Source organism: Heterodontus francisci, chromosome 5 (genome assembly GCF_036365525.1).
Source record: "Heterodontus francisci isolate sHetFra1 chromosome 5, sHetFra1.hap1, whole genome shotgun sequence".
NCBI lineage: Eukaryota > Metazoa > Chordata > Chondrichthyes > Heterodontiformes > Heterodontidae > Heterodontus > Heterodontus francisci.
In genome coordinates, this window is record NC_090375.1 from 99156248 (window position 1) to 99179260 (window position 23013).

Sequence of the window (23013 nt, forward strand, 5' to 3'; positions counted from 1 at the left end):
CTGGTCAGGACAAAGAAGGAGGCATATGTCATGTATAGGTAGCTGGGATCAAGCGAGTCCCTTGAGGAGTATAGGGGATGTAGGAGTACACTTAAGAAGGAAATTAGGAAGGCAAAAAGGGGCCATGAGATTTCCCTGGCAGATAAGATAAAGGAGAATCCTAAAAGATTTTATAAGTATATTAAGAGTAAAAGGGTAGCTAGGGAGAGAGTAGGTCTCCTTAAGGATCAGTGTGGTAATCTATGTATGGAGCCACGGGAAATGGGCGCGGTCTTAAATGAATACTTCTCGTCTGTATTTACCGTGGAGAAGGTCATGGAAGCTAGTGAGTTCAAGGGAGGGAACAGCGATATCCTGGAGCATATCAACATTACAAAGGAGGATGTGTTGGAGGTTTTGAAGTGCATTAAGAACAAAGAACAAAGAACAAAGAAAATTACAGCACAGGAACAGGCCCTTTGGCCCTCCAAGCCTACGCCGATCCAAATCCTCTATCTAAACCTGTCGCCTATTTTCTAAGGGTCTGTATCTCTTTACTTCCTGCCCATTCATGTATCTGTCTAGATACATCTTAAAAGATGCTATCGTGCCCGCGTCTACCACCTCCGCTGGTAATGCGTTCCATGCACCCACCACCCTCTGCGTAAAGAACTTTCCACGCATATCCCCCCTAAACTTTTCCCCTTTCACTTTGAACTCGTGTCCCCTTGTAATTGAATCCCCCACTCTGGGAAAAAGCTTCTTGCTATCCACCCTGTCTATACCTCTCATGATTTTGTACACCTCAATCAGGTCCCCCCTCAACCTCCGTCTTTCTAATGAAAATAATCCTAATCTACTCAACCTCTCTTCATAGCTAGCGCCCTCCATACCAGGCAACATCCTGGTGAACCTCCTCTGCACCCTGGGGAATAATCCCCAGGACCTGACCAGGTGTATCCTAGGATGCTATGGGAAGCAAGGGAGGAGATTGCTGGGGCCCTGGCAGAAATTTTTGTATCATCGTTAGCCACGGGTGAGATACCGGAAGACTGGAGGATAGCTAATGTTGTGCCTTTATTTAAGAAGGGCAGCAGGGATAAGCCAGGGAACTACAGGCCAGTGAGCCTTACATCAGTGGTGGGAAAGTTATTGGAAGGGATTCTGAGAGACAGGATTTATACGCATTTGGAAAGGCAAGGTCTGATTAAGGATAGTCAGCATGGCTTTGTGCGTGGGAAATCATGTCTCACGAATTTGATTGAGTTTTTTGAGGAGGTGACCAAGAGGATTGACGAGGGCAGGGCGATGGACATGGTCTACACGGACTTTAGCAAGGTTTTGACAAGATCCCGCATGGTAGGCTGGTCCAGAAGATTTGAACACATGGAATCCAGGGTGAGCTAGCCAATTGGATACAAAATTGGCTTGGTGATAGGAGGCAGAGGGTGGTAGTGGAGGGTTGTTTTTCAGATTGGAGGCTGGTGACCAGTGGCGTGCCACAGGGATCGATGCTGGGCCCTCTGTTGTTTGTCATATATATTAATGACTTGGATGTGAATGTAGGGGGCATGATTAGTAAGTTTGCAGATTACACCAAAATTGGTGGTATAGTGGACAGTGAAGAAGGTTGTCTAAGATTACAACAGGATATAGATCAACTGGGAAAGTGGGCAAGGGATTGGCAAATGGAATTTAATGCAGACAAGTGCGAAGTGATGCATTTTGGGAAGTTAAACCAGGGCAGGACATATACAGTGAATGGCAGGGCCCTGGGGAGTGATGTAGAGCAGAGAGACCTTGGGGTGCAAGTACATAGTTCCCTGAAAGTGGCAACACAGGTAGACAGGGTGATGAAGAAGGCGTATGGCCTGCTTGCCTTCATTGGCTGAGGCATTGAGTACAAGAGTTGGAACGTCATGTTACAGTTGTACATAACGTTGGTTAGGCCGTATTTGGAGTACAGTGTGCAGTTCTGGTTGCCGCACTACAGCAAAGATGTAATTAAGCTAGAGAGGGTGCAGAAAAGATTCACAAGGATGTTGCCTGGTTTGGGGGACTTGAGTTATAAAGAGAGATTGGATAGGCTGGGTCTGTTTTCCCTAGAGCGAAGGAGGCTGAGAGGGGACATGATAGAGGTATATAAAATGATGGGAGACATAGATAGGGTAAATAGCCAGAGTCTGTTTCCCATGGTAGGGGTGACTAAAACTAGAGGGCATAGATTTAAGGTGAGAGGGAGGAGATTTAAAGGGGATCAAAGGGGTAAATTTTTCACACAAAGAATAGTGGGTATCTAGAATGAGGAGGTGGTGGAGGCAGGAACAGTAGCAACATTTAAGAGGCATCTGGACAGGTACTTGAATGAGCAAGGCATTGAGGGATATGGAATTAATGCAGGCAGGTGGGATTAGTATAGATAGGCATTATGGTTGGCATGGACGCAGTGGGCCGAAGGGCCTGTTTTTATGATGTATGACTCTATGAGTCTAAGTGCTTTTTGAAGTGTAGTCATTGTTTCAATGTAGAAATGGAGTGTCTCCTGACAATGCAGAGCATGCACAGAGCAATTGCTGACATCATCAGTGCATCCAAACATTTGCCATTTTGTCAGTATGGGTGTGCGCATGCGTGCAACAATATCACCACGTAATGACGTCAGACATAATCACGTCCGGGTGTTGCTTCACCCCACAATGACCACGACTGCAGCCTCCATCCCCTCCAACAGCACCCCTGGCAGCTGCCTGAGATGTCGCAGACAGTAATATTTCAGTTGATGAGGCTGCATTTGCGTCTGTGCCAGTACTACACCACCTAGTGGTTGTGTTGTCAGCAAACACAGCCATGTCGAAAATGCAGCAGCCAATTTGTGTACAGCAAGATCCCACAAACATCAGTCAAATAAATGATCAGGTCATCTATTTTAGGTGTTTATTATGGATATGTGTTGTCTGGGAAACAGGAAAAATTTCCCTGCTCCTTTTCAAATAGTGCCGTGGGATCTTTTCCTTACAGACTGGGCAGACAGGACCTCAGTTCAATGTCTCATGGAAAAGACAAAGCCAGGTCCAGTTATCACTGGAAATCAATTCAACCCAAATTACCAATCCAAACCTGATACAATTTGGCAATTTCACTGCAACATGTCAAAAATAAGAAGAGAACAATTACACCCCTTATTTAATTTTAACAAAAAGTAGACATTAGCATAAAATGCAGAACTCTGCTTTATACTTATGTCGACTTTCTTGTTCAGTAAACAGGACATCAATCAGGCATCAAATTCTATACATTGACGTATGATTTTGGTGTTGATCTTGTAACCATCATAGAGATATATGGGGCCAGAAATTACTGTAACCAGTGAACGAACGGTACCTGCTGTTCATTAGACTTGTCCTTGCACATGTAATGTCCATGAACGTTTGCAGCAATTTGCTGCACAAGGGACTTAGAAACAGTGTAGCGCCCACTATAGGGGACCTGGGTAAACAAGGCAAGCAATGGTGCTTCTCCTCAACCAATCAGTTTGAACAATTGTTAATGAACCAGGGAGTGCAATGTCAAATCAGGTACAGAAAGCAAAATAAGGAAGGTAAAAGAAAGATTGGTTTATGAAAAACAGAAAAAGCAGCAGAAAGTAAAAAAAAACTTTAAAAAAAAATCTCCAGCAACAATTAAAAGCAGAAGGAATGAAACTCCACACTTGTAAAAGTTAATTTCCAGTGTCAGAAAGGCTGTTTGGTAGCAATTAAGACTTGTCATGCTGTTAAAAAGGGTACTTAGGCTGAAATGGAAAGTGCCAACATTTCTGTGCTGAGTTTAGTCTATATTTACAACATAAGCACAGGAACCTCATGAAGTACAATACATTTGAACAGGGAGCCAGATGGCAAGATGTTCGTTTTAAACAGTTTATGGAGGAGTGGCACATCTCAGATAGCAACTTCTGATTTTTTGCAATTAACTGTGCATCTGGACTTACTTAAAGTCACTGTGTGAGTTGCTCATAAATAACACTCAGCACTATGAACCTCACCATTACTTATGCAGTAATTTTTGGCTCAACATACTACAATTTGATCTGAAATGAAAATTTATAAATAATTTTTGTAAAAGGATACTTCTGCAACCCAGCACCTCCACTGGAGAGAAGTGGTCACAGGGAAATTGGGAAAATGAATAGATGCAAAATAATTGACTACAGCCATAATTTCCAGAGTTGGACCATTACAAGCACCACTGGGAGCAAAGGATCACCACAAAAATCATCTAATTTCCCAAAGATAATTCTGTTAACAACTCAAATTTATTCGACACAGGCGTGACCAACAACGATAACTCACATTTATATATGACCTACATAAATTATCAAAAACAGATCTTTCTGAATTACCTCTTTCTCCTCTTCCTTGTGTATCTGTGCTTTAGTATAGTTAACAGGTGCATCCCATCCTTCTTGTTCACACAGCGCTTGGTAATACTGAGGAGTTATCAATATACTGTTTCGGTACGAGGGGGAAGATTCCGGTGTAGCTACAGCAGAACTGACAGTGACAATTTTGTCCCGGTTTCTATTCTTGTTCATGCTTAAATCAAGGGTTCCATTTTCATCCACTTCTATGTCTGTGTTCTGTTAAAATAGATCTAAAACTGTTATTATTGACATATATATGTGATCTACTGTACTGTATTAAAAGGATTGCATTTCTTTGAAGATTATTTTGCAGAACATTAATTGGCAGTGTGGTGTTGTAGCTTTTTCCTGTTGCTTCAAATGCAAATGTAATCCAGTAACTCTAGCTGATGACCAGCTCTGTCAAATCTTAAAGGTTGTAGAAAATCTTTAATCCTTTAATAAAGGTCTAAAAATAACTATTTTGGAGCAGGTTCTAGCAAGTCCCAATAAGTAATGTAGTAATATAGGCACTTGGAAAAACTTAGTTGATTTTTAAAAAAACATTAGCACAAAATTGATGCAGAAAACATGGGCCGGAACTTTACGGCTCCCCAACAAGTGGGGTGGTGGCGGGGTGGGGGCCAGAAATTTGAGTGGGAGCTGGGAGGTGCCATCGGCAACACCTTCCCACCTCCGATGCGATTTTACGCAGGGCAGCAGCGAGAAACGGCCCGCCGGCGCCAGGCCAATCAAGGCCCTTACATGGCCAATTAGCTGGCACTTAAGGGCCTCCTCTCGCCACCACAGATATTTTATGCATGGCGAGTGTGCGGCAAAAGCCCCAAGAACACCGCCAAGCTTTCCTGTGGGCCAGGGCCCTCCTGATCGGGCACCCTGTGCCCCACGGAGGGCCAGCCCCAACCTCCCCAATGCACAACACCTCCTCCACTCTCAACGGATGCCCTTGCCTCGCCAGGGCCTGGCTGATTGGCCCCAGCCATGCTCCAAAAACTCACCTTCCTGGGGCTATCCTTCCTCTTCCTGTTGAAGCTGGGTGTAGTCCCAGCAGAGGCCACCGCTCCCGGTGATGCTGCTGGGACTAAGAGCTGCTGGCTCGCTGATTGGCTGGCAGCTCCATTAGGCGGGACTTCCTGCTCAAGGAGGTGGAAGTCCCACCCAAAGCCACTTAAAGGCCTGGGGAGTGAAAAATCCCTGCGTGGCTTCCTTGGCCCGGCGAAGGCAGCTCGCCACCGACTTTTTCGCCTGTGGGCAGGGTCTCCCACCCAATGTTAAATTCCGGCATCGGAGTTTACAATTACAAACCACACCGATAGTAAAGTATACAATACAAATAATTGTTTCATAGATCACTCAGGGAAAAATTATTGTGTTTCACAGATTCACTCAGAACGGGCAATGTGGGCAGATTATGCTGCTGAAAGTTAATGGGATATTTTTGCAAAGGAAAAACTTCATCAGGTCAGACTGAGGTCATTTAGCAGCCATGGAGTTGCTTAATTTTCACAAGTATGATGTTAGTAGTTTTGTAAATACATTTCACATATTCAGAAAAAAGAGCCATAATATTTGCTTTTAGTTTTCTGAATATGATTCAAACAAACACTTGTCCCAAATGATTTACATATTTTATACATTTACATGCTTTTCTCTGGTTAGCATCTAAACCTGGAAGTTATTGTGTGCAATGTTATTGAATTAAACATTTAACAGATTTGTGTCAAATTTCTCCCAACACTGTTTCAACAGAAGCATTAACTTATTTAAAGTAACATAATTTCCAATGCAGCGAATTTTTCAAAAACATAATTATGGAAATTACAATGGATTTGTTGATCCTGCATCATGCTAAATGATAGCAGCCCCCTTTAATACTGGGACCTTTGGCAGCATTTTTCCACTCCTTCATATTTATTCTTTTCTAAAATTCAGTGTGGTGGCACCTCTGACTGCAACAGGCAGGGCTCTGCCTGTAGTAAATGTTGCTTTTAGGCTATGCTGCAGTAGATGGCACAACTCAGTGACTGCCTACGTGCGCAATCATAGCTGGTGAAGGCAGATCTCTTCCAACATGCCCAAATAATTGTCAAGGAAGTCCTGCATCACCCGCAACTGGGCACCAGATGTCTGAAGTTCAATCCTGCCTGCCATTCCTCCTCTGCAGGAACTCCACTCCCTCCTTCACTGTCTGAACAGCCACTGGCAGATCTAATGGAATGGCCATGCAGAGCATTGTCCTTACAGCTACAGGTGGTAATTGTGGCAGCAAGAATGAGGCTGCTGAAGATGCACACAAAAAGAATGCTGAATTGCAGACTAACGGCAGTGAGAAGCAGGAAGAAAGTGTTTAGTTTAGTTTAGAGATACAGCACTGAAACAGGCCCTTCGGCCCACCGAGTCTGTGCCGATCATCAACCACCCATTTATACTAATCCTACACTAATCCCATATTCTTACTACGTCCCCACATTCCCCTACCACCTACCTATACTAGGGCAATTTATAATGGCCAATTTACCTATCAACCTGCAAGTCTTTGGCTCTGTGGGAGGAAACCGGAGCACCTGGCGAAAACCCACGCAGACACAGGGAGAACTTGCAAACTCCACACAGGCAGTACCCAGAATTGAACCCGGGTCGCTGGAGCTGTGAGGCTGCGGTGCTAACCACTGCACCACTGTGCAACAAATATAATGTACAGTGTTCTCTTTGGTTAATCAAAAACAGTTATCAAAATGCAAGTCTCACAAATATTGCAACCTAGCTTTAAACGGTACAGTTCTGGTTTAAATTGTTTAGAAATCACCCAACACCTACTTTATATAGACACTAAGTGAATAGTGAATGGCACTGCAGAGTAGCATGGGACATTCACCATGAAAATGATTTTCCCCTTCATTTAAATCATTTTGCAGCATGTGATCGGACATGCATACACATGTCACGTGGTCTCAAAAACTCTTCGTCCATGGCATCGGGAGATCCGTGTTGATTACGCTGAGGCATACATTCCCAAATCCGCAGGTCCACCCCTTTTGGGCAGGCAACTGCTCTCCTAGCGCTACATCAGGGAATCATTCCTTTGATGTATTCTATACTGTGCTCTCACTGTGTACGATAACAATAAGCTTCTTACTTTTAACATCTTATTAATGTGTCATTTAAATAAAAACTAAAATATACCACCATTTTACTGAGAATATTACAAAATTTTATCAGTGCACTGCGCTCTGCGGCATGCTGAGAGCAGCGGCCTTCCGACATGGAAGTGCTGCCACACAGACCCAACGATATTAAATAGAGGGGGCAGAGCGGCTGCCCCCGCTGACATAGAGGGGGTGGCCACCGCTTCCCCAGCAATGGCGGCTGGTACCACCACGCAGGTGCCAACGCCATTTTTAAAGGGCTTCAAGCCCTTAGCAAAGATTTAAGTCTTTAAAGATACATTAGACGTGATTTTTCTAAATAAATAATTAGGAGATGGAGGCCCTTCCCCGACCCCCACTGGTCTTTTCATTGCCTTATATTAACAAAACGTACTTTATTCCCGACCCGAATGTCTCCCCCCAACCTTCTAACATTTGCCCTTCACACCCTTCCCTCCCTCCCCACAGCCAATAAAAAGTGTTTTCCCCGCTCCCCCACCCCTCCCACCCTGAAAATTCTATTCCTACCCCCTCCCTACCAGCGTCTCACCTCGGAACACTGGACGGAGTTCTGAAGGCATGCGAGTTGCAATCAGCAGCTGTAAAATTGTCATGGGACAGCTGCCGCCAGCAGGTAAGTTCATTTTTATATTATTTATGTACATTTAAATAGATGAAGGCCCCTCTGCCAGTAATATGTGGCGGGCCCTTCTCGACGTCAGGGGTCGAGGCGGGCCCTGCCCTGCAGAATTTGATGGGCCCCCCTGCCGCGACCCATGGCGTTGAGGGGCTGGTAATATTCAGCCCACAATGTTTATTTCCAGGACTAAGCTGAAGCCATAATTTAAATGTATCCTCAAAACTGCAACAACTTATTTGATTATAAATGATAGACAGCCTCCAGCAAGAGTTGATCATCAGCCACAGCCACTGGATTACACCTGCATCTAAAGTGACAAGTGGGGCCTGTAACACAATGCTACCAATTCATATTCTGTTCAGATGAAAAAAGGGTCACATTCATTTTTTGTTGGCACATAAAGAATCAAACTATTTCGCTTATGTCCTTGTAACTTTTGTTGTGGGATGGTTTAAATTGTTGTGATAATTCTCAAGGACATCCATGTGCTTCACCCAACCTCACATCCCAATCAGTGCACATGCTGTATGTGACACTTGTGTGGTGAGATTGGTCTTTATCCATCGAGCAAAATGTGCAGTTGTAAATTATCAGCCCGTTTTACTCCACTCTTGCTTTGAGTTGCCATTACTGCTAATGGAAGAAAATTGGGTAGGCTGTAAAAAGGGCTGCTGTTTTACTAGCACACATTTTGTGCTATCATCAAAGATCAATTTCACCCCACTGCACTCTTCCACTCCTCAGGCAGCTGAACAGCTCAATTTTGAGCATTTAGTAAGTTAGCAAGACTGAAAAATTGAATGAGAATTTCATAAAACTTATGTTTTGTGCAACTCCAGTATCTTCTTAATTGTTGTCCTCACTAAAAGCAGTTGTTGGCTTCATTAAAGGAGCATTGCCTTTATGAAATAATGCTTACTAACTTTTTATGAAAGTGGGAGGACAGTCCAAGAGAGGCTGTGCACCATTTTTGTCACAGCAATGTTACACAAATAACTTGATACATTTTGATTTGAACTGAACACATTTCAGAAAGCATAGAATGAGCAAAACACATGAAACATGTCCTTCCATAGATCATATATAATAACCTAATTTTATGGATTATAACAAGGAAGAAGTTGCAGATGATACTTTCTTCATCCTTAAAGACAATGAAATAAAATTCAAGAGCCTGAAGATGAGTGTTGGCATTATTGGAAAATAAATACTTAAAACATTTATTTGACTTATCTCTGTCTGGTATTCTAATGGCAGTGTTAACACATTTAAAATAAAAATAGCAGACAAAGATGTGTTATATAAATTTGTAAAGCATTATTGCTACAATACTACCAACAGCAATTTTTAGTTTTAAGTATTTCATCCATCCTCACCTTTCCACTATTTAACCTGGTCTACTGGTCTTCCCCTCTGGAGCCCCAACAGAACATGATCTGGCATGCCTTAAGTTTATTTACCTTCTCGCACATGGGCTAGATTTCCTGCCTCTTCATAGTTAATGACACAAACACCGAGTCCATAGGTTATAGAGAAATAAAAATGTTTTACAAATGCATTTTCATTAAGATGCTGCCATTTTAACAATCCAGTCTGTTTTATCATCTTCGTACTTTGACCTATGTGGCTTGCTAGTTACTTCGCTGAGTAAAAAAACAATTACTTACAATCCAACAGCTCAAATGAAGTTGAATAATACCAGTTCCATTTGTTTGAATGAAGCACTGGATATGCTAAAGGAGGTTGTGGTATCCAGATTTTCATTTCCTACCTCAGAAATCTTTTAGTTTTCTACTCTTCAGTAATAGTTTGAGTGCAACCAAACATTTTGTACGTACGATCTCACCTTAGTTGACAAATCTTGCGCCTTTGTGGAGAGGTTCTGTGGCATCTCTCTACAACGTGTGGATAGGTTGAGGATAGCTGCAGCTGCTAAGTGAGTGGCTTCAGTATCATGACTGTAACTGTAGATACTGGAATGGCATGGGCTTTGTACAGAGGCACTAGACAGTCGGCTGGAGGAAGTCACCGGACTTGAAACGTGTTTGGCTGACAACAGATACAGGTGAAATGTGCATTAAAATGTGTGTAATATCTTTACTATACTTATAGTTCAACCTATTTCCTAACCTTTAAATTATTCTTCTAGTTTAACTGACATAACAGATACAAAGGTATCTACAAAAATGAAATAGCTATTAAACAGAAAAGTTTTGATTTATTGCAAACATAAAATCTACTCGTAACTGAATAAATGTCGCAGTAGATTACTAATACTGAATCTAACATTTGACACCAGTGTAGTGAGGATATGGGACTGCTCCTAAAGTCTCTATGATATCCCAGTTTATATAATATTGAATACTATGAAAAGAAAGGGAAAAATAAATTGATCATTTAATCTTTCAAGTGTGAATTATCAGATTGTTAGTAATTGCAACTGCTGCAAATAAGATAACTTGCCCGGCCATAATTTGCATTCGGTGATATTTTAAGATGCATCAATAATTGACCCAGTGATATCTTTGAATTTGATACAGTTGTATGTGCTTTATATACCAGGTACAGTAGCAGCGTTTTTGTTACTGGACTAGTAATCCAGAGGCCTGCACTAATAATCTGGAGAATGCGAGTTCAAATCCGACCATGGCAGTTTGAGAATTTGAATTCAGTTTAATTAAATTTGGGAATGAATTAAAAGAAATCGGACTAGATCTACCACGTGGCGGCTCAGTCAAATAGCCGGGGCAGCTAGGGGTGGGCTGTCCGTCCCTGGCAATGGTGTCAGCTGCCTGTGCACAGGTGCTGGTGCCATTTTTAAAGGACAGCCAGCCCTGCCGATTCATTTAAATTTTTAAAGAAATATCCCCCAAAATTCATTAAATAAATTTCTAATGCCCCCTTCCCACCCACCAATAACAATGACATTAACTTTTTTCCCTCTCCCCTCCATCCCTGCAAAACACTTAACTTTCAAATCTGACCTTCCCCCCCAAGACAGCGCAAAGTTTGAAGTTCACCCCTTCCCACCATCCCCTACACCCATTACATTTATTTGACCCCATCTCCCCCCACCCCAACAGAAAATATTAACTCCTCCCCCCTTCCCACCAGTCACGACAGCTTTCCCCAGATGGGGAATTGAAGGCGCGGGAGTGCCGGCTGCCATGCCGAAGATTGCATCGAGCTAGAAAGATTGAAGGTAAGTCCACTTAAATTTATGCATGTAATTAATTCAAATATTGAACTTCAGGTCCCGTCACCAATGGCGAAGGGGTTGACAAGGAGCCTCGCCGTCGCTGGGAGGATCGGGCCAGGCCTTTCCGGCATTGGCCTTCGTGGCGGGCCACTGCCAGAACCATCTTTTGGCACCCCACCCCGCCACGGAACCCAACGTCGAGGGCTTGGAAAAATCCAGTCCATAGTCTAAAATTTGATAGCCAATTAGAAACACATGTGAATTTCACCTCTAAAATGGACAGGAGGAACTAGAAGGCAGACAAAAAAAACAGAATTTAAATTTCAAAAAATATATTATAATTGGCTACATTAATTAGAAGTCAAGCAGAAGTAAAAATTAGGACAATAAAAACAAACATTTGGGGAGAAGAGAAAAGGGCTAGATATTAAATTTAAATTTAAATGTAATGCACATTTATCTTATACAGAGTTATTATGAGAGTAATGAAGCTTTGTTACTGTACTAGGCTTGTTTCAGCACCTCTGTGTGCAAGCTGAAAAGTTAAAAAGTAGTTAACTGAGGAAGGTTGCAACTTCCCTGGACTTGCCAGCAGCTTAAATGTTAACAATACTGGGCAAAAAAATAGTCCAATGCAAGACTACAGTTTTACTGTTAACATGTACTTGGAAAGCACTTACAGGTCCACAAATTCCATGAATTATAACCCCAGTTTAACCCCATTGGATTTGTAGGGTCAGTGAGAGAGAATCTCATTAGCATGGGGCAGGTGAGCACCCAATATTCCTCCTAACTGCAACAAAGCAATAGTCTTATTGGCCCCTATGAAATGGATTTTGGATTCTTGACTTTTTGGATGATCAGGACACTTGCTTGACCTGGACCCCACTGGTGGAGGAATTAGGGAGTTCTTGCTCTTGGTCCTATACCCTGGTTGTTACTTGTTTTCTAAGGTAATGATGGGAGGCATTGAGGAATCTCCCAGAAACAGTATTAAAAGGCTAATATGGTTTTCCTGGGAGATATGCCCATTTCCTGCTGGAGTAACAGTGGGAGACCAGGGGAATTAATTTCAGCTCTACATCAGTGATTTCTGCTTTCTAATATTTGAATATTATCAACAACTATAATCATTTTAGTCTTCAATACTTACATTCACAAAATTGAACAGCTTCTTGCTCTTGAACTTTTGATGTTACTGTGTGTTTTCCAAATACTTGTGCATCAAAGCTAGCATAATCAAAGGGAGCCTTCGTACATTTGTCCAGTTCTTTTGATATGTTGGGATGGGATGTGCTGATTGGCTGTGTGGATCCATAGTTGAACTGAGCCATCTCCATTTGTTTCACCAGACACATTGGCCTACACAAGAGATAGGAAAGCTCTGAACTATTTTATTTATTCTTCTATTACCAAATTACCTCTCTCAAAATCCCCTGCTATGCAAATTGTACATTCTTCAGAAGGGCATTCCAGCTCTTCTCAGCTGCTGTCAGTGTCACTCCTTGATTGCCCCACCAGGTGGCAGACTGAAGCAACGTGAATGGTGCTCTGTATTCCTATTTTCCCTCTGTTCCACAGACAGACTGAGAATAATCATTGTCCAGGATAAGCCTAAATGTAGAGACTAGAAATCTTAATCTCATTTCTCAGTATGAGATTCTGGGCTGTACAGAGCAGCTGCCAGTCTGCCTTGATCCTTACCCAAGTTTGGGGTTGAGTTCATTAACATGGTGGGGGAGGCACTCTTGCCAGTAGCAGCAACATAGAGGCACCAACCAGGATGGCCAGTCAGAATATCAGGGAGGTACACTGCCACTCTGAAGCTGAGTGCTAAAGCCTTGTTGGGCAAAAAGACTGGAGGCAGTTCCACAGTTCTGTAACGATGATCCAATGCTGACAAGCTCTGAATTGGACAGTAATGGATTCCTCATTTTAAGACCAACAAGAAGTCCAGAACAGCGCCTAGGTCAGAATTTGCTTCTGCCATTGGTGGGCTGGATTTTAAGAGCTGCTCTCAGCAGCTGGCGAAAAAAATGGCGGGCCACACACCACAGAGCGGCCTCCATCTCCTGCACAACAGCTCATTTAAATAGCTGGGGTGGCCCGCCCCCAATCACATGGAGAGGACGGGCTGTCCAACGCCATCAATGCATCAGCTGCCTGTGTGCAGGTGCCATTTTTAAAGGGCAGCCAGCCCTGCTGGAAGATTTGAATTTTTAAAGAAGTATCCCCTTAAAATTTGCCAAATAAAATTGTAATGCCCCTTTCCCACCTTCCAATAACAATTAAATTAAGTATTTGCCCTTCAGTCCCAAAAACACTTACCTTTGAAATCTGACCTTCCTCCTCCCAGACTACACAAAGTTTAAAGTTCACCACTTCCCACCATCCCCTACACGCATTATGTTTACTTGACCCCGTCCCCCCATTACATTGAAAATCTTAACTCCTGCCCCCCTTCCCACCAGTGTCACGCCGGCTTTCCCCAGACAGGGATGCAAAGGCATGGGAGTGCCGGCGGGCAGGGAAGATTGGAGGTGAATGTATTTAAATTTATTGATTTTATTGATTTGCATATTGAAATTCAGGTCCCGTCGTCCAGTGACGGGGAGGCCGCCACAGAACCTCGCAGCCACCAGGAGGATCGGGCTGGACCCTCCTGGCGTTGAGCTCCGTGATGGGTCTCTGTGGGCACCATCTGCTGGCACCCCCCACCACAGAGCCCAACGTCAGGGGCCTGGTAAAATCCAGCCCGGTATCTCGACCTCAACTGCATCTGAATTCCAAGAAGGAGCAGAATTTCTGGGATCAGTACTGTAGTACTGTATCTATGTAATTTCTTTAACAACTTTCTTCTGATTTTTTTGCCATACATCCACCTCCCCCTACCACCCCCAACTCATCCATCTGAGTGAAATGAAAAGGTAGAATCCATATACAAAAGTTATGCTATTTTCCTAACATTAAAGGCAACAACGTTATCAGTGTGCTAATTATCTTCTGCTTTGTGCCCAGGAATGCCTATTTCCTGATGTACAGCAGAGGATAAACAAACAGAAACCATTACACTTAATCCCGTTTCCTTTGTACTTGATAGACACTTCCAGAGCTTTCCATAAGGGGCATGGAGTACTTCTTCCTGGTTTATCCTATTAGTGAGGTGGAAGTGACATCAGCACATCTCCTATCTCATTTCCTAGCTCTTAACTTGGTGGAAGTCCAGATGCAAAGGTGCCTATTGCAAATGGTCCTTCCATACTGGGCCCAGATTCCTCACTTTAGAGGATTTGAGAAGAGGCTTGATGTGCCGATTGTGGAGTTGGCTCAAAATGCACATAGTTACACATTTAGATGATACTGTTATGTACATAGTGGGCTGAATTTACTTGAGCCGGTAGGGATCCTGACGCCGGGCCCTTCGGAGCCCCATCACTGCCCCCCACCACGGCGCAATTCAATGGCACTCGGGCAGGTAACTGCCTGGCGCTCGGGTCCCCATCCTTTTAAGGACAGGAATCCTTTCACTTAAAGCTGCTGGCCAATCAGAGGACCAATCAGGAGCGGTGGCCACTGCCAGTACTACACCAGGCCAGGGACCAAGCCCAGTGTTGGAGCCCCAGACCCAGATCAGTGTGGTGGGGGTCGCTGGGGCCAGTCTGGCAGGCCCCAGCGAGGGTGGGGGCTGGGTTGGCTTTGAGGATGGTGGTGGGGGGGGAATATGTTCACCATCGGGCAAACTTTGCCACTGGAGACCCGATATGGGTTACAGATTGCCCACGGAGGAGGCCCTCCCCCACCAAGCCCACAGGGAGGCCACTTTGGTGTACTGGCTGACCTTCCCGTATGATGGAGACCCACCCGATGCCCCCACCACTGGTTTAATTCCAGTAGCTGTGGGAAGAGGCCCTGAAGTTGCGAGTGATTTGCCATGGAGGGGCTTCAATTGGCCTCTGGGTGTGAAGGCTGTCATCAGCATTTCCCACTCCTGACTCAATTGCAGTGCGACAGGAAAGTGATGAGACTTCTGCATCCCACCTCCCCCACTCCTCCTCTCCCTCCCCCCCGCCTTCCATTGTTCCATTGCAATTCTATGGGCTCCTCCTACCCCCTGCTCCCAGCTCATCTCCCCATTAAATTCCACCCAGTTACACATTCAGATGATATAGTTCAATTCTCTCCTCATTAACATTACCCGGATCATGTTATGTTATTGTAATTTTAGTTGTGAGTTATTCGAAACAACACACAAAGGCTTCTACGTTAAACAGTTAATAAAAACATTTTTGACACAGATTTAAGGTAGTTATGGAAAAGGACAAAGAGGGACCGTAAATAAAAGTACTGAATTGGGGGAAGGCTGATTTCAATATGATATAACAGGATCTGGCCAAAGTGGACTGGGAGTAGCTACTTGTAGGAAATTCTACATCAGACCAATGGAGTCATTCAAAAGAGAAATAGTGAGAGTTCAGGGACAACATGTTCTTGTAAAGGTGAAGGGTAGGACCAACAAGTCCAGGGGACGGATGTCAAGGGATATAGAGGATTGGATAAGGAAAAAAAAGGATGCTTATGGCAGATTCAAAGCGCCGAAAACAGCAGAGGTCCTAGGTGGTAGAAAGCGTCATAGACAGGAGTTTTAGAGAAGTGGTTACACCCAAGGTGCAGGCAGATAGATGGGTGACCACTAGAAGTGGCAGGCAGTCAGTGCAGGAATTCCCTGTGGCTATCCCCCTCTCTAACAAGTATACCGTTTTGGATACTGTTGCGGGGGATGGCCTTTCAGGGGAAAACAGCAGCAGCCAGAGCAGTGGCACCACGGCTGGCACTGTTGTTCAGCAGGGAGGGACAAAGCGCAGAAGAGCAATAGTTATAGGGGACTCTATAGTTAGGGGCACAGATAGGCGCTTCTGTGGACGTAAAAGAGACTCCAGGAAGGTATGTTGCCTCCCTGGTGCCAGGGTCAAGGATGTCTCTGAACGGACAGAGGGCATTCTGAAGGGGGAGGGTGAACAGCCAGAGGTTGTGGTACACATCAGTACCAATGACATAGGCAGGAAGAGTGATGAGGTCCTGCAGGGGGAGTTTAGGGAGTTAGGTAGTAAGTTAAAAAACAGAACTTCTAGGGTTGTAATCTCTGGATTACTCCCTGTGCCACATGCCAGTGAGGCTAGAAATAGTAAGATAGTGCAGCTAAACACGTGGCTGAGCAGCTGGTGTAGAAGGGAGGGTTTCAGATATCTGGACCATTGGGATCTCTTCAGGGACAGATGGGACCTGTACAAGAAGGACGGGTTGCATCTAAACTGGAAGGGCACTAATATCCTGGCTGCAAAGTTTGCTAGCGTCACTCGGGAGGGTTTAAACTAGTGTGGCAGGGGGTTGGGAACCAGAGCAGTAGGACAGCTAGTGTTTAAATGAGGAGGACACAGTAAATAAGGCCAGTAGGACTAAGAGGAAGAGCAGGCAGGGAGATGTTGCTGAGCACAGCGGGACTGGTGGTCTGAAGTGCATTTGTTTCAACGCGAGAAGTATAACAGGTAAGGCAGATGAACCTAGAGCTTGGGTTAGTACTTGGAAATATGATGTTGTTGCTATTACAGAGACTTGGTTGAGGGAAGGGCAGGATTGGCAGCTAAATGTTCCAGGCTTTAGAAGCTTCAGGCAGGATAGAGGGGGATGTAAAAGGGGTGGAGGAGTTGCATTACTGGTTAAGGAGAATATCACAGCTGTACTGCGGGAGGACACCTCAGAGGGTTCATGCAGCGAGGCAATATGGGTGGAGCTCAGGAATAGGAGGGGACAGTCACGATGTTGGGGGTTTACTACAGGCCTCCCAACAGCCAGCGGGAGGTAGAGGAGCAGATATGTAGGCAGATTTTGGAAAGATGTAAAGGGAACAGGTTTGTAGTGGTGGGTGATTTTAACTTCCCCAATATTGACTGGGACTCACTTAGTGCTAGGGGCTTGGATGGGGCAGAATTTGTGAGGAGCATCCAGGAGGGCTTCTTGAAACAGTATGTAGAAAGTCCAACTAGGGATGGGGCCATTCTGGACCTGGTATTGGGGAATGAGCCCGGCCAGGTGGTCGAAGTTTCAGTGGGAGAGCATTTCGGGAGCAGTGACCATAATTCCATAAGTTTTAAGGTACTTGTGGATAAGGATAAGAGTAGTCCTCGGGTGAAGGTGCTAAATTGGAGGAAGGCTAATTATAACAATATTAGGCAGGAACTGAAGAATTTAGATTGGGGGCGGCTGTTTGAGGGTAAATCAACATCTGACATGTGGGAGTCTTTCAAACGTCAGTTGATTAGAATCCAGGACCAGCATGTTCCTGTGAGGAAGAAAGACAAGTTTGGCAAGTTTTGGGAAGCTTGGATAACACGGGATATTGTGAGCCTAGTCAAAAAGAAAAAGGAAGCATTTGTAAGGGCTGGAAGGCTAGGAACAGATGAAGCACGAGGAACATAAAGACAGTAGGAAGGAACTTAAGCAGGGAGTTAGGAGGGCTAAGGGGGGTCATGAAAAGTCATTGGCAAACAGGATTAAGGAAAATCCCAAGGCTTTTTAGACACATATAAAGAGCAAGAGGGTAACTAGGGAAAGGGTTGGCCCACTCAAGGACAGAGATGGGAAGCTATGCGTGGAGCCAGAGGAAATGGGTGAGGTGCTAATGAGTACTTTGCATCAGTATTCACCAAGGAGAAGGACTTGGTGGATGATGAGCCCAGGGAAGGGAGTGCAGATAGTCTCAGTCATCTCATTATCAAAAAGGAGGAGGTGTTGGGTGTCTTGCAAAGCATTAAGGTAGATAAGTCCCCAGGGCCTGATGGGATCTACCCTAGAATACTGAGGGAGGCAAGGGAAGAAATTGTTGGGGCCTTGACAGAAATCTTTGCATCCTCATTGGCTACAGGTGAGGTCCCAGAGAGCTGGAGAATAGCCAATGTTGTTCCTTTGTTGAAGAAGGGTGGTAAGGATAATCCAGGAAATTATAGGCCGGTGAGCCTTACGTCAGTGGTCGGGAAACTATGAGAGAGGATTCTTCGGGACAGGATTTACTCCCATTTGGAAACAAACAAACTTATTAGCGAGAGACAGCATGATTTTGTGAAGGGGAGGTCGTGTCTTACTAATTTGATTGGGTTTTTTGAGGAAGTGACGAAGATGATTGATGAGGGAAGGGCGGTGGATGATGTCTATATGGACTTTAGTAAAGCCTTTGACAAGGTCCCGCATGGCAGACTGGTGCAAAAGGTGAAGTCACAAGGGATCAGAGGTGAGCTGGCAAGATGGATACAGAACTGGCTCAGTCACAGAAGACAGAGGGTAACAGTGGATGGGTGTTTTTCTGAATGGAGGGATGTGTTCCGCAGGGATCAGTGTTGGGACCTTTGCTGTTTGTAGTATATATAAATGATTTGGAGGAAAATGTTGCTGGTCTGATTAGTAAGTTTGCGGAGGACACAAAGGTTGGAGGAGTTGCGGATAATGATGAGGATTGTCAGAGGATACAGCAGGATATAGATTGGTTGGAGACTTGGGCGGAGAAATGGCAGATGGAGTTTCATCCGGACAAATGTGAGGTAATGCATTTTGGAAGGTCTAATGCAGGTGGGAGGTATACAGTAAATGGCAGAACCCTGAGGAGTATTGACAGGCAGAGAGATCTGGGCGTACAGGTCCACAGGTCACTGAAAGTGGCAACGCAGGTGGATAAGGTAGTCAAGAAGGCATACGGCATGCTTGCCTTCATCAGTCGGGGTATAGAGTATAAAAATTGGCAAGTCATGTTGCAGCTGTACAGACCCTTTGTTAGGCCACACTTAGAATATTATGTGCAATTCTGGTCGCCACACTACCAGAAGGATGTGGAGGCTTTGGAGAGGGTACAGAGGAGGTTTACCAGGATGTTGCCTGGTCTGGAGGGCATTAGCTATGAGGAGAGGTTGGAAAAACTCGGATTGTTTTCACTGGAACGACGGAGGTGGAGGGGCGACATGATAGAGGTTTACAAAGTTATGAGCGGCATAGACAGAGTAGATAGTCAGAAGCTTTTTCCCAGACTGGAAGAGTCAGTTACTAGGGGACATAGGTTTAAGGTGCGAGGGGCAAAGTTTAGAGGGGATGTGCGAGGCAAGTTTTTTACACAGAGGGTGGTGAGTGCCTGGAACTTGCTGCCAGGGGAGGTGGTGGAAGCAGATACGATAGCGACGTTTAAGAGACATCTTGACAAAGATATGAATAGAATGGGAATAGAGGGATATGGGCCCCGGAAGTGCAGAAGGTGTTAGTTTCGGCAGGCATCAAGATTGGCGCAGGCTTGGAGGGCCGAATGGCCTGTTCCTGTGCTGTACTGTTCTTTGTTTTTTTGTGGTAGTATAGAAAGTGTAGGGGGGTACTTAAAAAAGTAATTAGGAGATCAAAGAGGAGACCTGAAAAAACACTGGTGGGCAAGATAAAGTAAAATCCCAAGGCATTTTATAAGTATATTAAGGGCAATAGGATAACCAGGGAAAGAGTACGGCCCATTAGGGACCAAAATGGCAATCTGTGCGTGGAGCCGGAAGATATAGGTGACGTTTTAAATGATTACTTTTCATCTGTGTTCACTGTGGAGAAGGATGATGTAGGTGTAGAGATCAGGGAGGGGGATATACTTGAACAACTTAGCATTGAAGGGGACTAAGTATTAGCTGTTTGAGCGGGCTTGGAGGGATAAAAGTGGATAAATCCCCAGGCCCAGATGAGATGTATCCCAGGCTGTTAAGTCAGGCAAGGGAGGAGATAGCAGGAGCTCTGACACAAATTTTCAAATCCTCTCTGGCCACAGGAGAGGTACCAGAGAACTGGAGGACAGCGAATGTGTTACCATTATTCAGGAAGGGTAGCAGGGATAAGCCACGTAATTACAGGCCAGTCAGTCTAACATCAGTGGTTGGCAAACCATTGGAAAACATTCTGAGGGACAGGATTAATCTCCACTTGGAGAGGCAAGGATTAATCAGGGAAAGTCAGCATGGCTTTATCACGGGGAGATCGTGTCAAACAAACTTGATTGAATTTTTCGAGGACATGACTAGATGTGTAGATGAGGGTAAGGCAGTTGATGTAGTCGACATGGGCTTCAGTAAGGCTTTTGATAAGGTCCCGCATGGGAGATTGGTTAAGAAGCTAAGAGCCCATGGGATCCAGGGCAATTTTGTAAATTGGATCCAAAATTGGCTTAGTGGCAGGAGGCAAAGGGTGATGGTCGAGGGTTGTTTCTGCGAGTGGAAGCCTGTGACCAGTGGTGTACCGCAGGGATCGGTGCTGTGGCCCTTGCTGTTTGTAGTGTACATTAATGATTTAGACGTGAATATTGGAGATATGATCAGTAAGTTCGCAGATGACACGTAAATTGGTGGCATCGTAAATAGTGAGGAGGAAAGCCTTAGATTACAGGATGATATAGATAGGCTGGTAAGATGGGCAGAGCAGTGGCAAATGGAATTTAATCCTGAGAAGTGTGAGGTGATGCATTTTGGGAGGACTAACAAGGCAAGGGAATATACAATGGATGGTAGGACCCTAGGAAGTACAGATGGTCAGAGGGACCTTAGTGTACATGTCCATAGATCACTGAAGGCAGCAGCACAGGTTGATAAGGTGGTTACGAAGGCATATGGGATACTTGCCTTTATTAGCCGAGGCATAGAATATAAGAGCAGGGTGGTTATGATGGAGCTGTATAAAATGCTTGTTAGGCCACAGCTGGAGTACTGTGTACAGTTCTGGTCACCACACTATTGGAATGATGTGATTGCACTGGAGAGGGTGCAGAGGAGATTCACCAGGATGTTGCCTGGGCTGGAGCATTTCAGCTATGAAGAGAGACTGGATTCTCTGCCTTAGAGCAGAGAAGGCTGAGAGGGGACCTGATTGACGTATACAAAATTATGAGGGACATTGATAGGATAGATAGGAGGAAACCTTTTCCCTTAGCGGAGGGATCAACGACCAGGGGGCATAGATTTAAGGTAAGGGTCAGGAGGTTTAGAGGGGATTTGAGGAAAGATTTTTTCACCAAGAGGGTGTTTGGAATCTGGAACGCACTGCCTGAAGAGGTGGTCGAGGCAGGAACCCTCACAACATTTAAGAAGTATTTAGATGAGCACTTGAAACGCCATAGCATACAAGGCTGCGGGCCAAGTGCTGGAAAATAATTTTGGAATAGATAGGTGCTTGATGGATGGCACAGAAATGATGGGCTGAAGGGCCTGCTTCTATGCTGTATTACTCTATGACTCTATGACTCTATGACATATAACATGTACTTAGTTGCTTTGCATCCACTTTATTTGATTTCAATGGGGTGAAAATCAGATGGTTTCTAAAATGGGCTCGTGATCCTCTCAGCCAGAGTACTGCCTAGGCAGTGAAGGTGGAAATTACTGAGCAACTTTACTACTGCCAGGATACCATAGTCTCTGGCAACATTTCTGATGCTGAGAAAATGAAAGATAGAAACATAAAATGAAAACATACCTGAGCATTTGGTCTGAGCTTTGTCCCACCCTTGTGAGATCATTCTGCTTGTCTTGGGATTTAGTCAGTTTCTCTGCTGCAGCAATTGGGCAACCAGAGAGACTATTAAACAAAGAAAATCAATAAATATAAGTTACTTAGGGAGTTACATTAGTTAAGGGGGTATATACATTTTTACAATACTTCAACCTGGTATCAAACAACTTTCTTGACTTACATGAGCTATTTATGTTTTATAGGAACATAGGATCGGTAGGAACAGGAGTAGACCATTCAGCCACTCAAGCCTGTTCCACCATTAAATTAGATCTGTATCTCAATTCCATTTTTCCACCTTTCTTCTATTTCTTTTGATACCCGTACCTAACAAAATCTATCTCAGTCTTGAATGTTCCAATTGCTCTGACATCCACTGCTTTTAGAGGAGAATTTCAGATTTCTATTATCCTTTATGTGAAAGGGTATTTCATGATATCACTCCTAAATGATCTAACACTAATTTTAGAATTATATTCCCTTGTTCTTGACTTGTTTTTCACTATCTACCTTATCAAATCCTTTGACCATTTTAAACACCTCAATAGGATTCCCCTTCAATCGTCTACACCCAAAGGAATGCAAGCAAGGTTATTTTCCAGCAACCTGGCCTCATAATGTAACCCTCTCGGCACTGTTATCATTCTGGTGATTCTGCACTGCATCACCTTCAAGGTCAATATATCATTCCTGGGCTGCAGTGCCCAAACTGCAATACTCCAAATGGGGTCTGACCAAGGCTCTATCCAACTGAAGCATAACTTCCTCCCCTTTGTATTCCAACCATACTGAAATAAAGGCTGATATTCCATGATTTTGATTGCCTTTTGTACCTGTCCACCAGCTTTTAATATGTTGTGTACTTGAACTCTCCAATCTCTTTGCATCTCCAGTTTCTAACCTCAACAATAAGAAATACTCTGATTTATCTTACTTGGTTAGAAAGTGGATAGCCTCATACTTCCCCAGATTGAACTTCATTTGCCATAGTTTTGCCCACTTACTTAATATGCTTACGCCCCTTTGTAACTTTCTGTTTCCTTCTGCACAACTTTCTATGCCT

The 23013-nt window shown here is 44.3% G+C and overlaps 1 protein-coding gene across 7 annotated transcripts in view; it reads right to left on the bottom strand.

Annotated features, from left to right (window-relative positions):
* The window catches only part of st18 (ST18 C2H2C-type zinc finger transcription factor), a 476845-nt gene that overhangs the window by 70139 nt on the left and 383693 nt on the right, over window positions 1-23013 (bottom strand). For all 7 annotated transcript variants that reach the window (XM_068031828.1, XM_068031829.1, XM_068031824.1 and 4 more), the window contains exons 11-14: window positions 21915-22016; window positions 12538-12746; window positions 10032-10234; window positions 4379-4615 (exon numbers count right to left, since the gene is read on the bottom strand). In XM_068031828.1, coding sequence (XP_067887929.1) covers window positions 4379-4615; window positions 10032-10234; window positions 12538-12746; window positions 21915-22016 — 751 coding nt within the window. The remainder of the gene's footprint in view (window positions 1-4378; window positions 4616-10031; window positions 10235-12537; window positions 12747-21914; window positions 22017-23013) is intronic.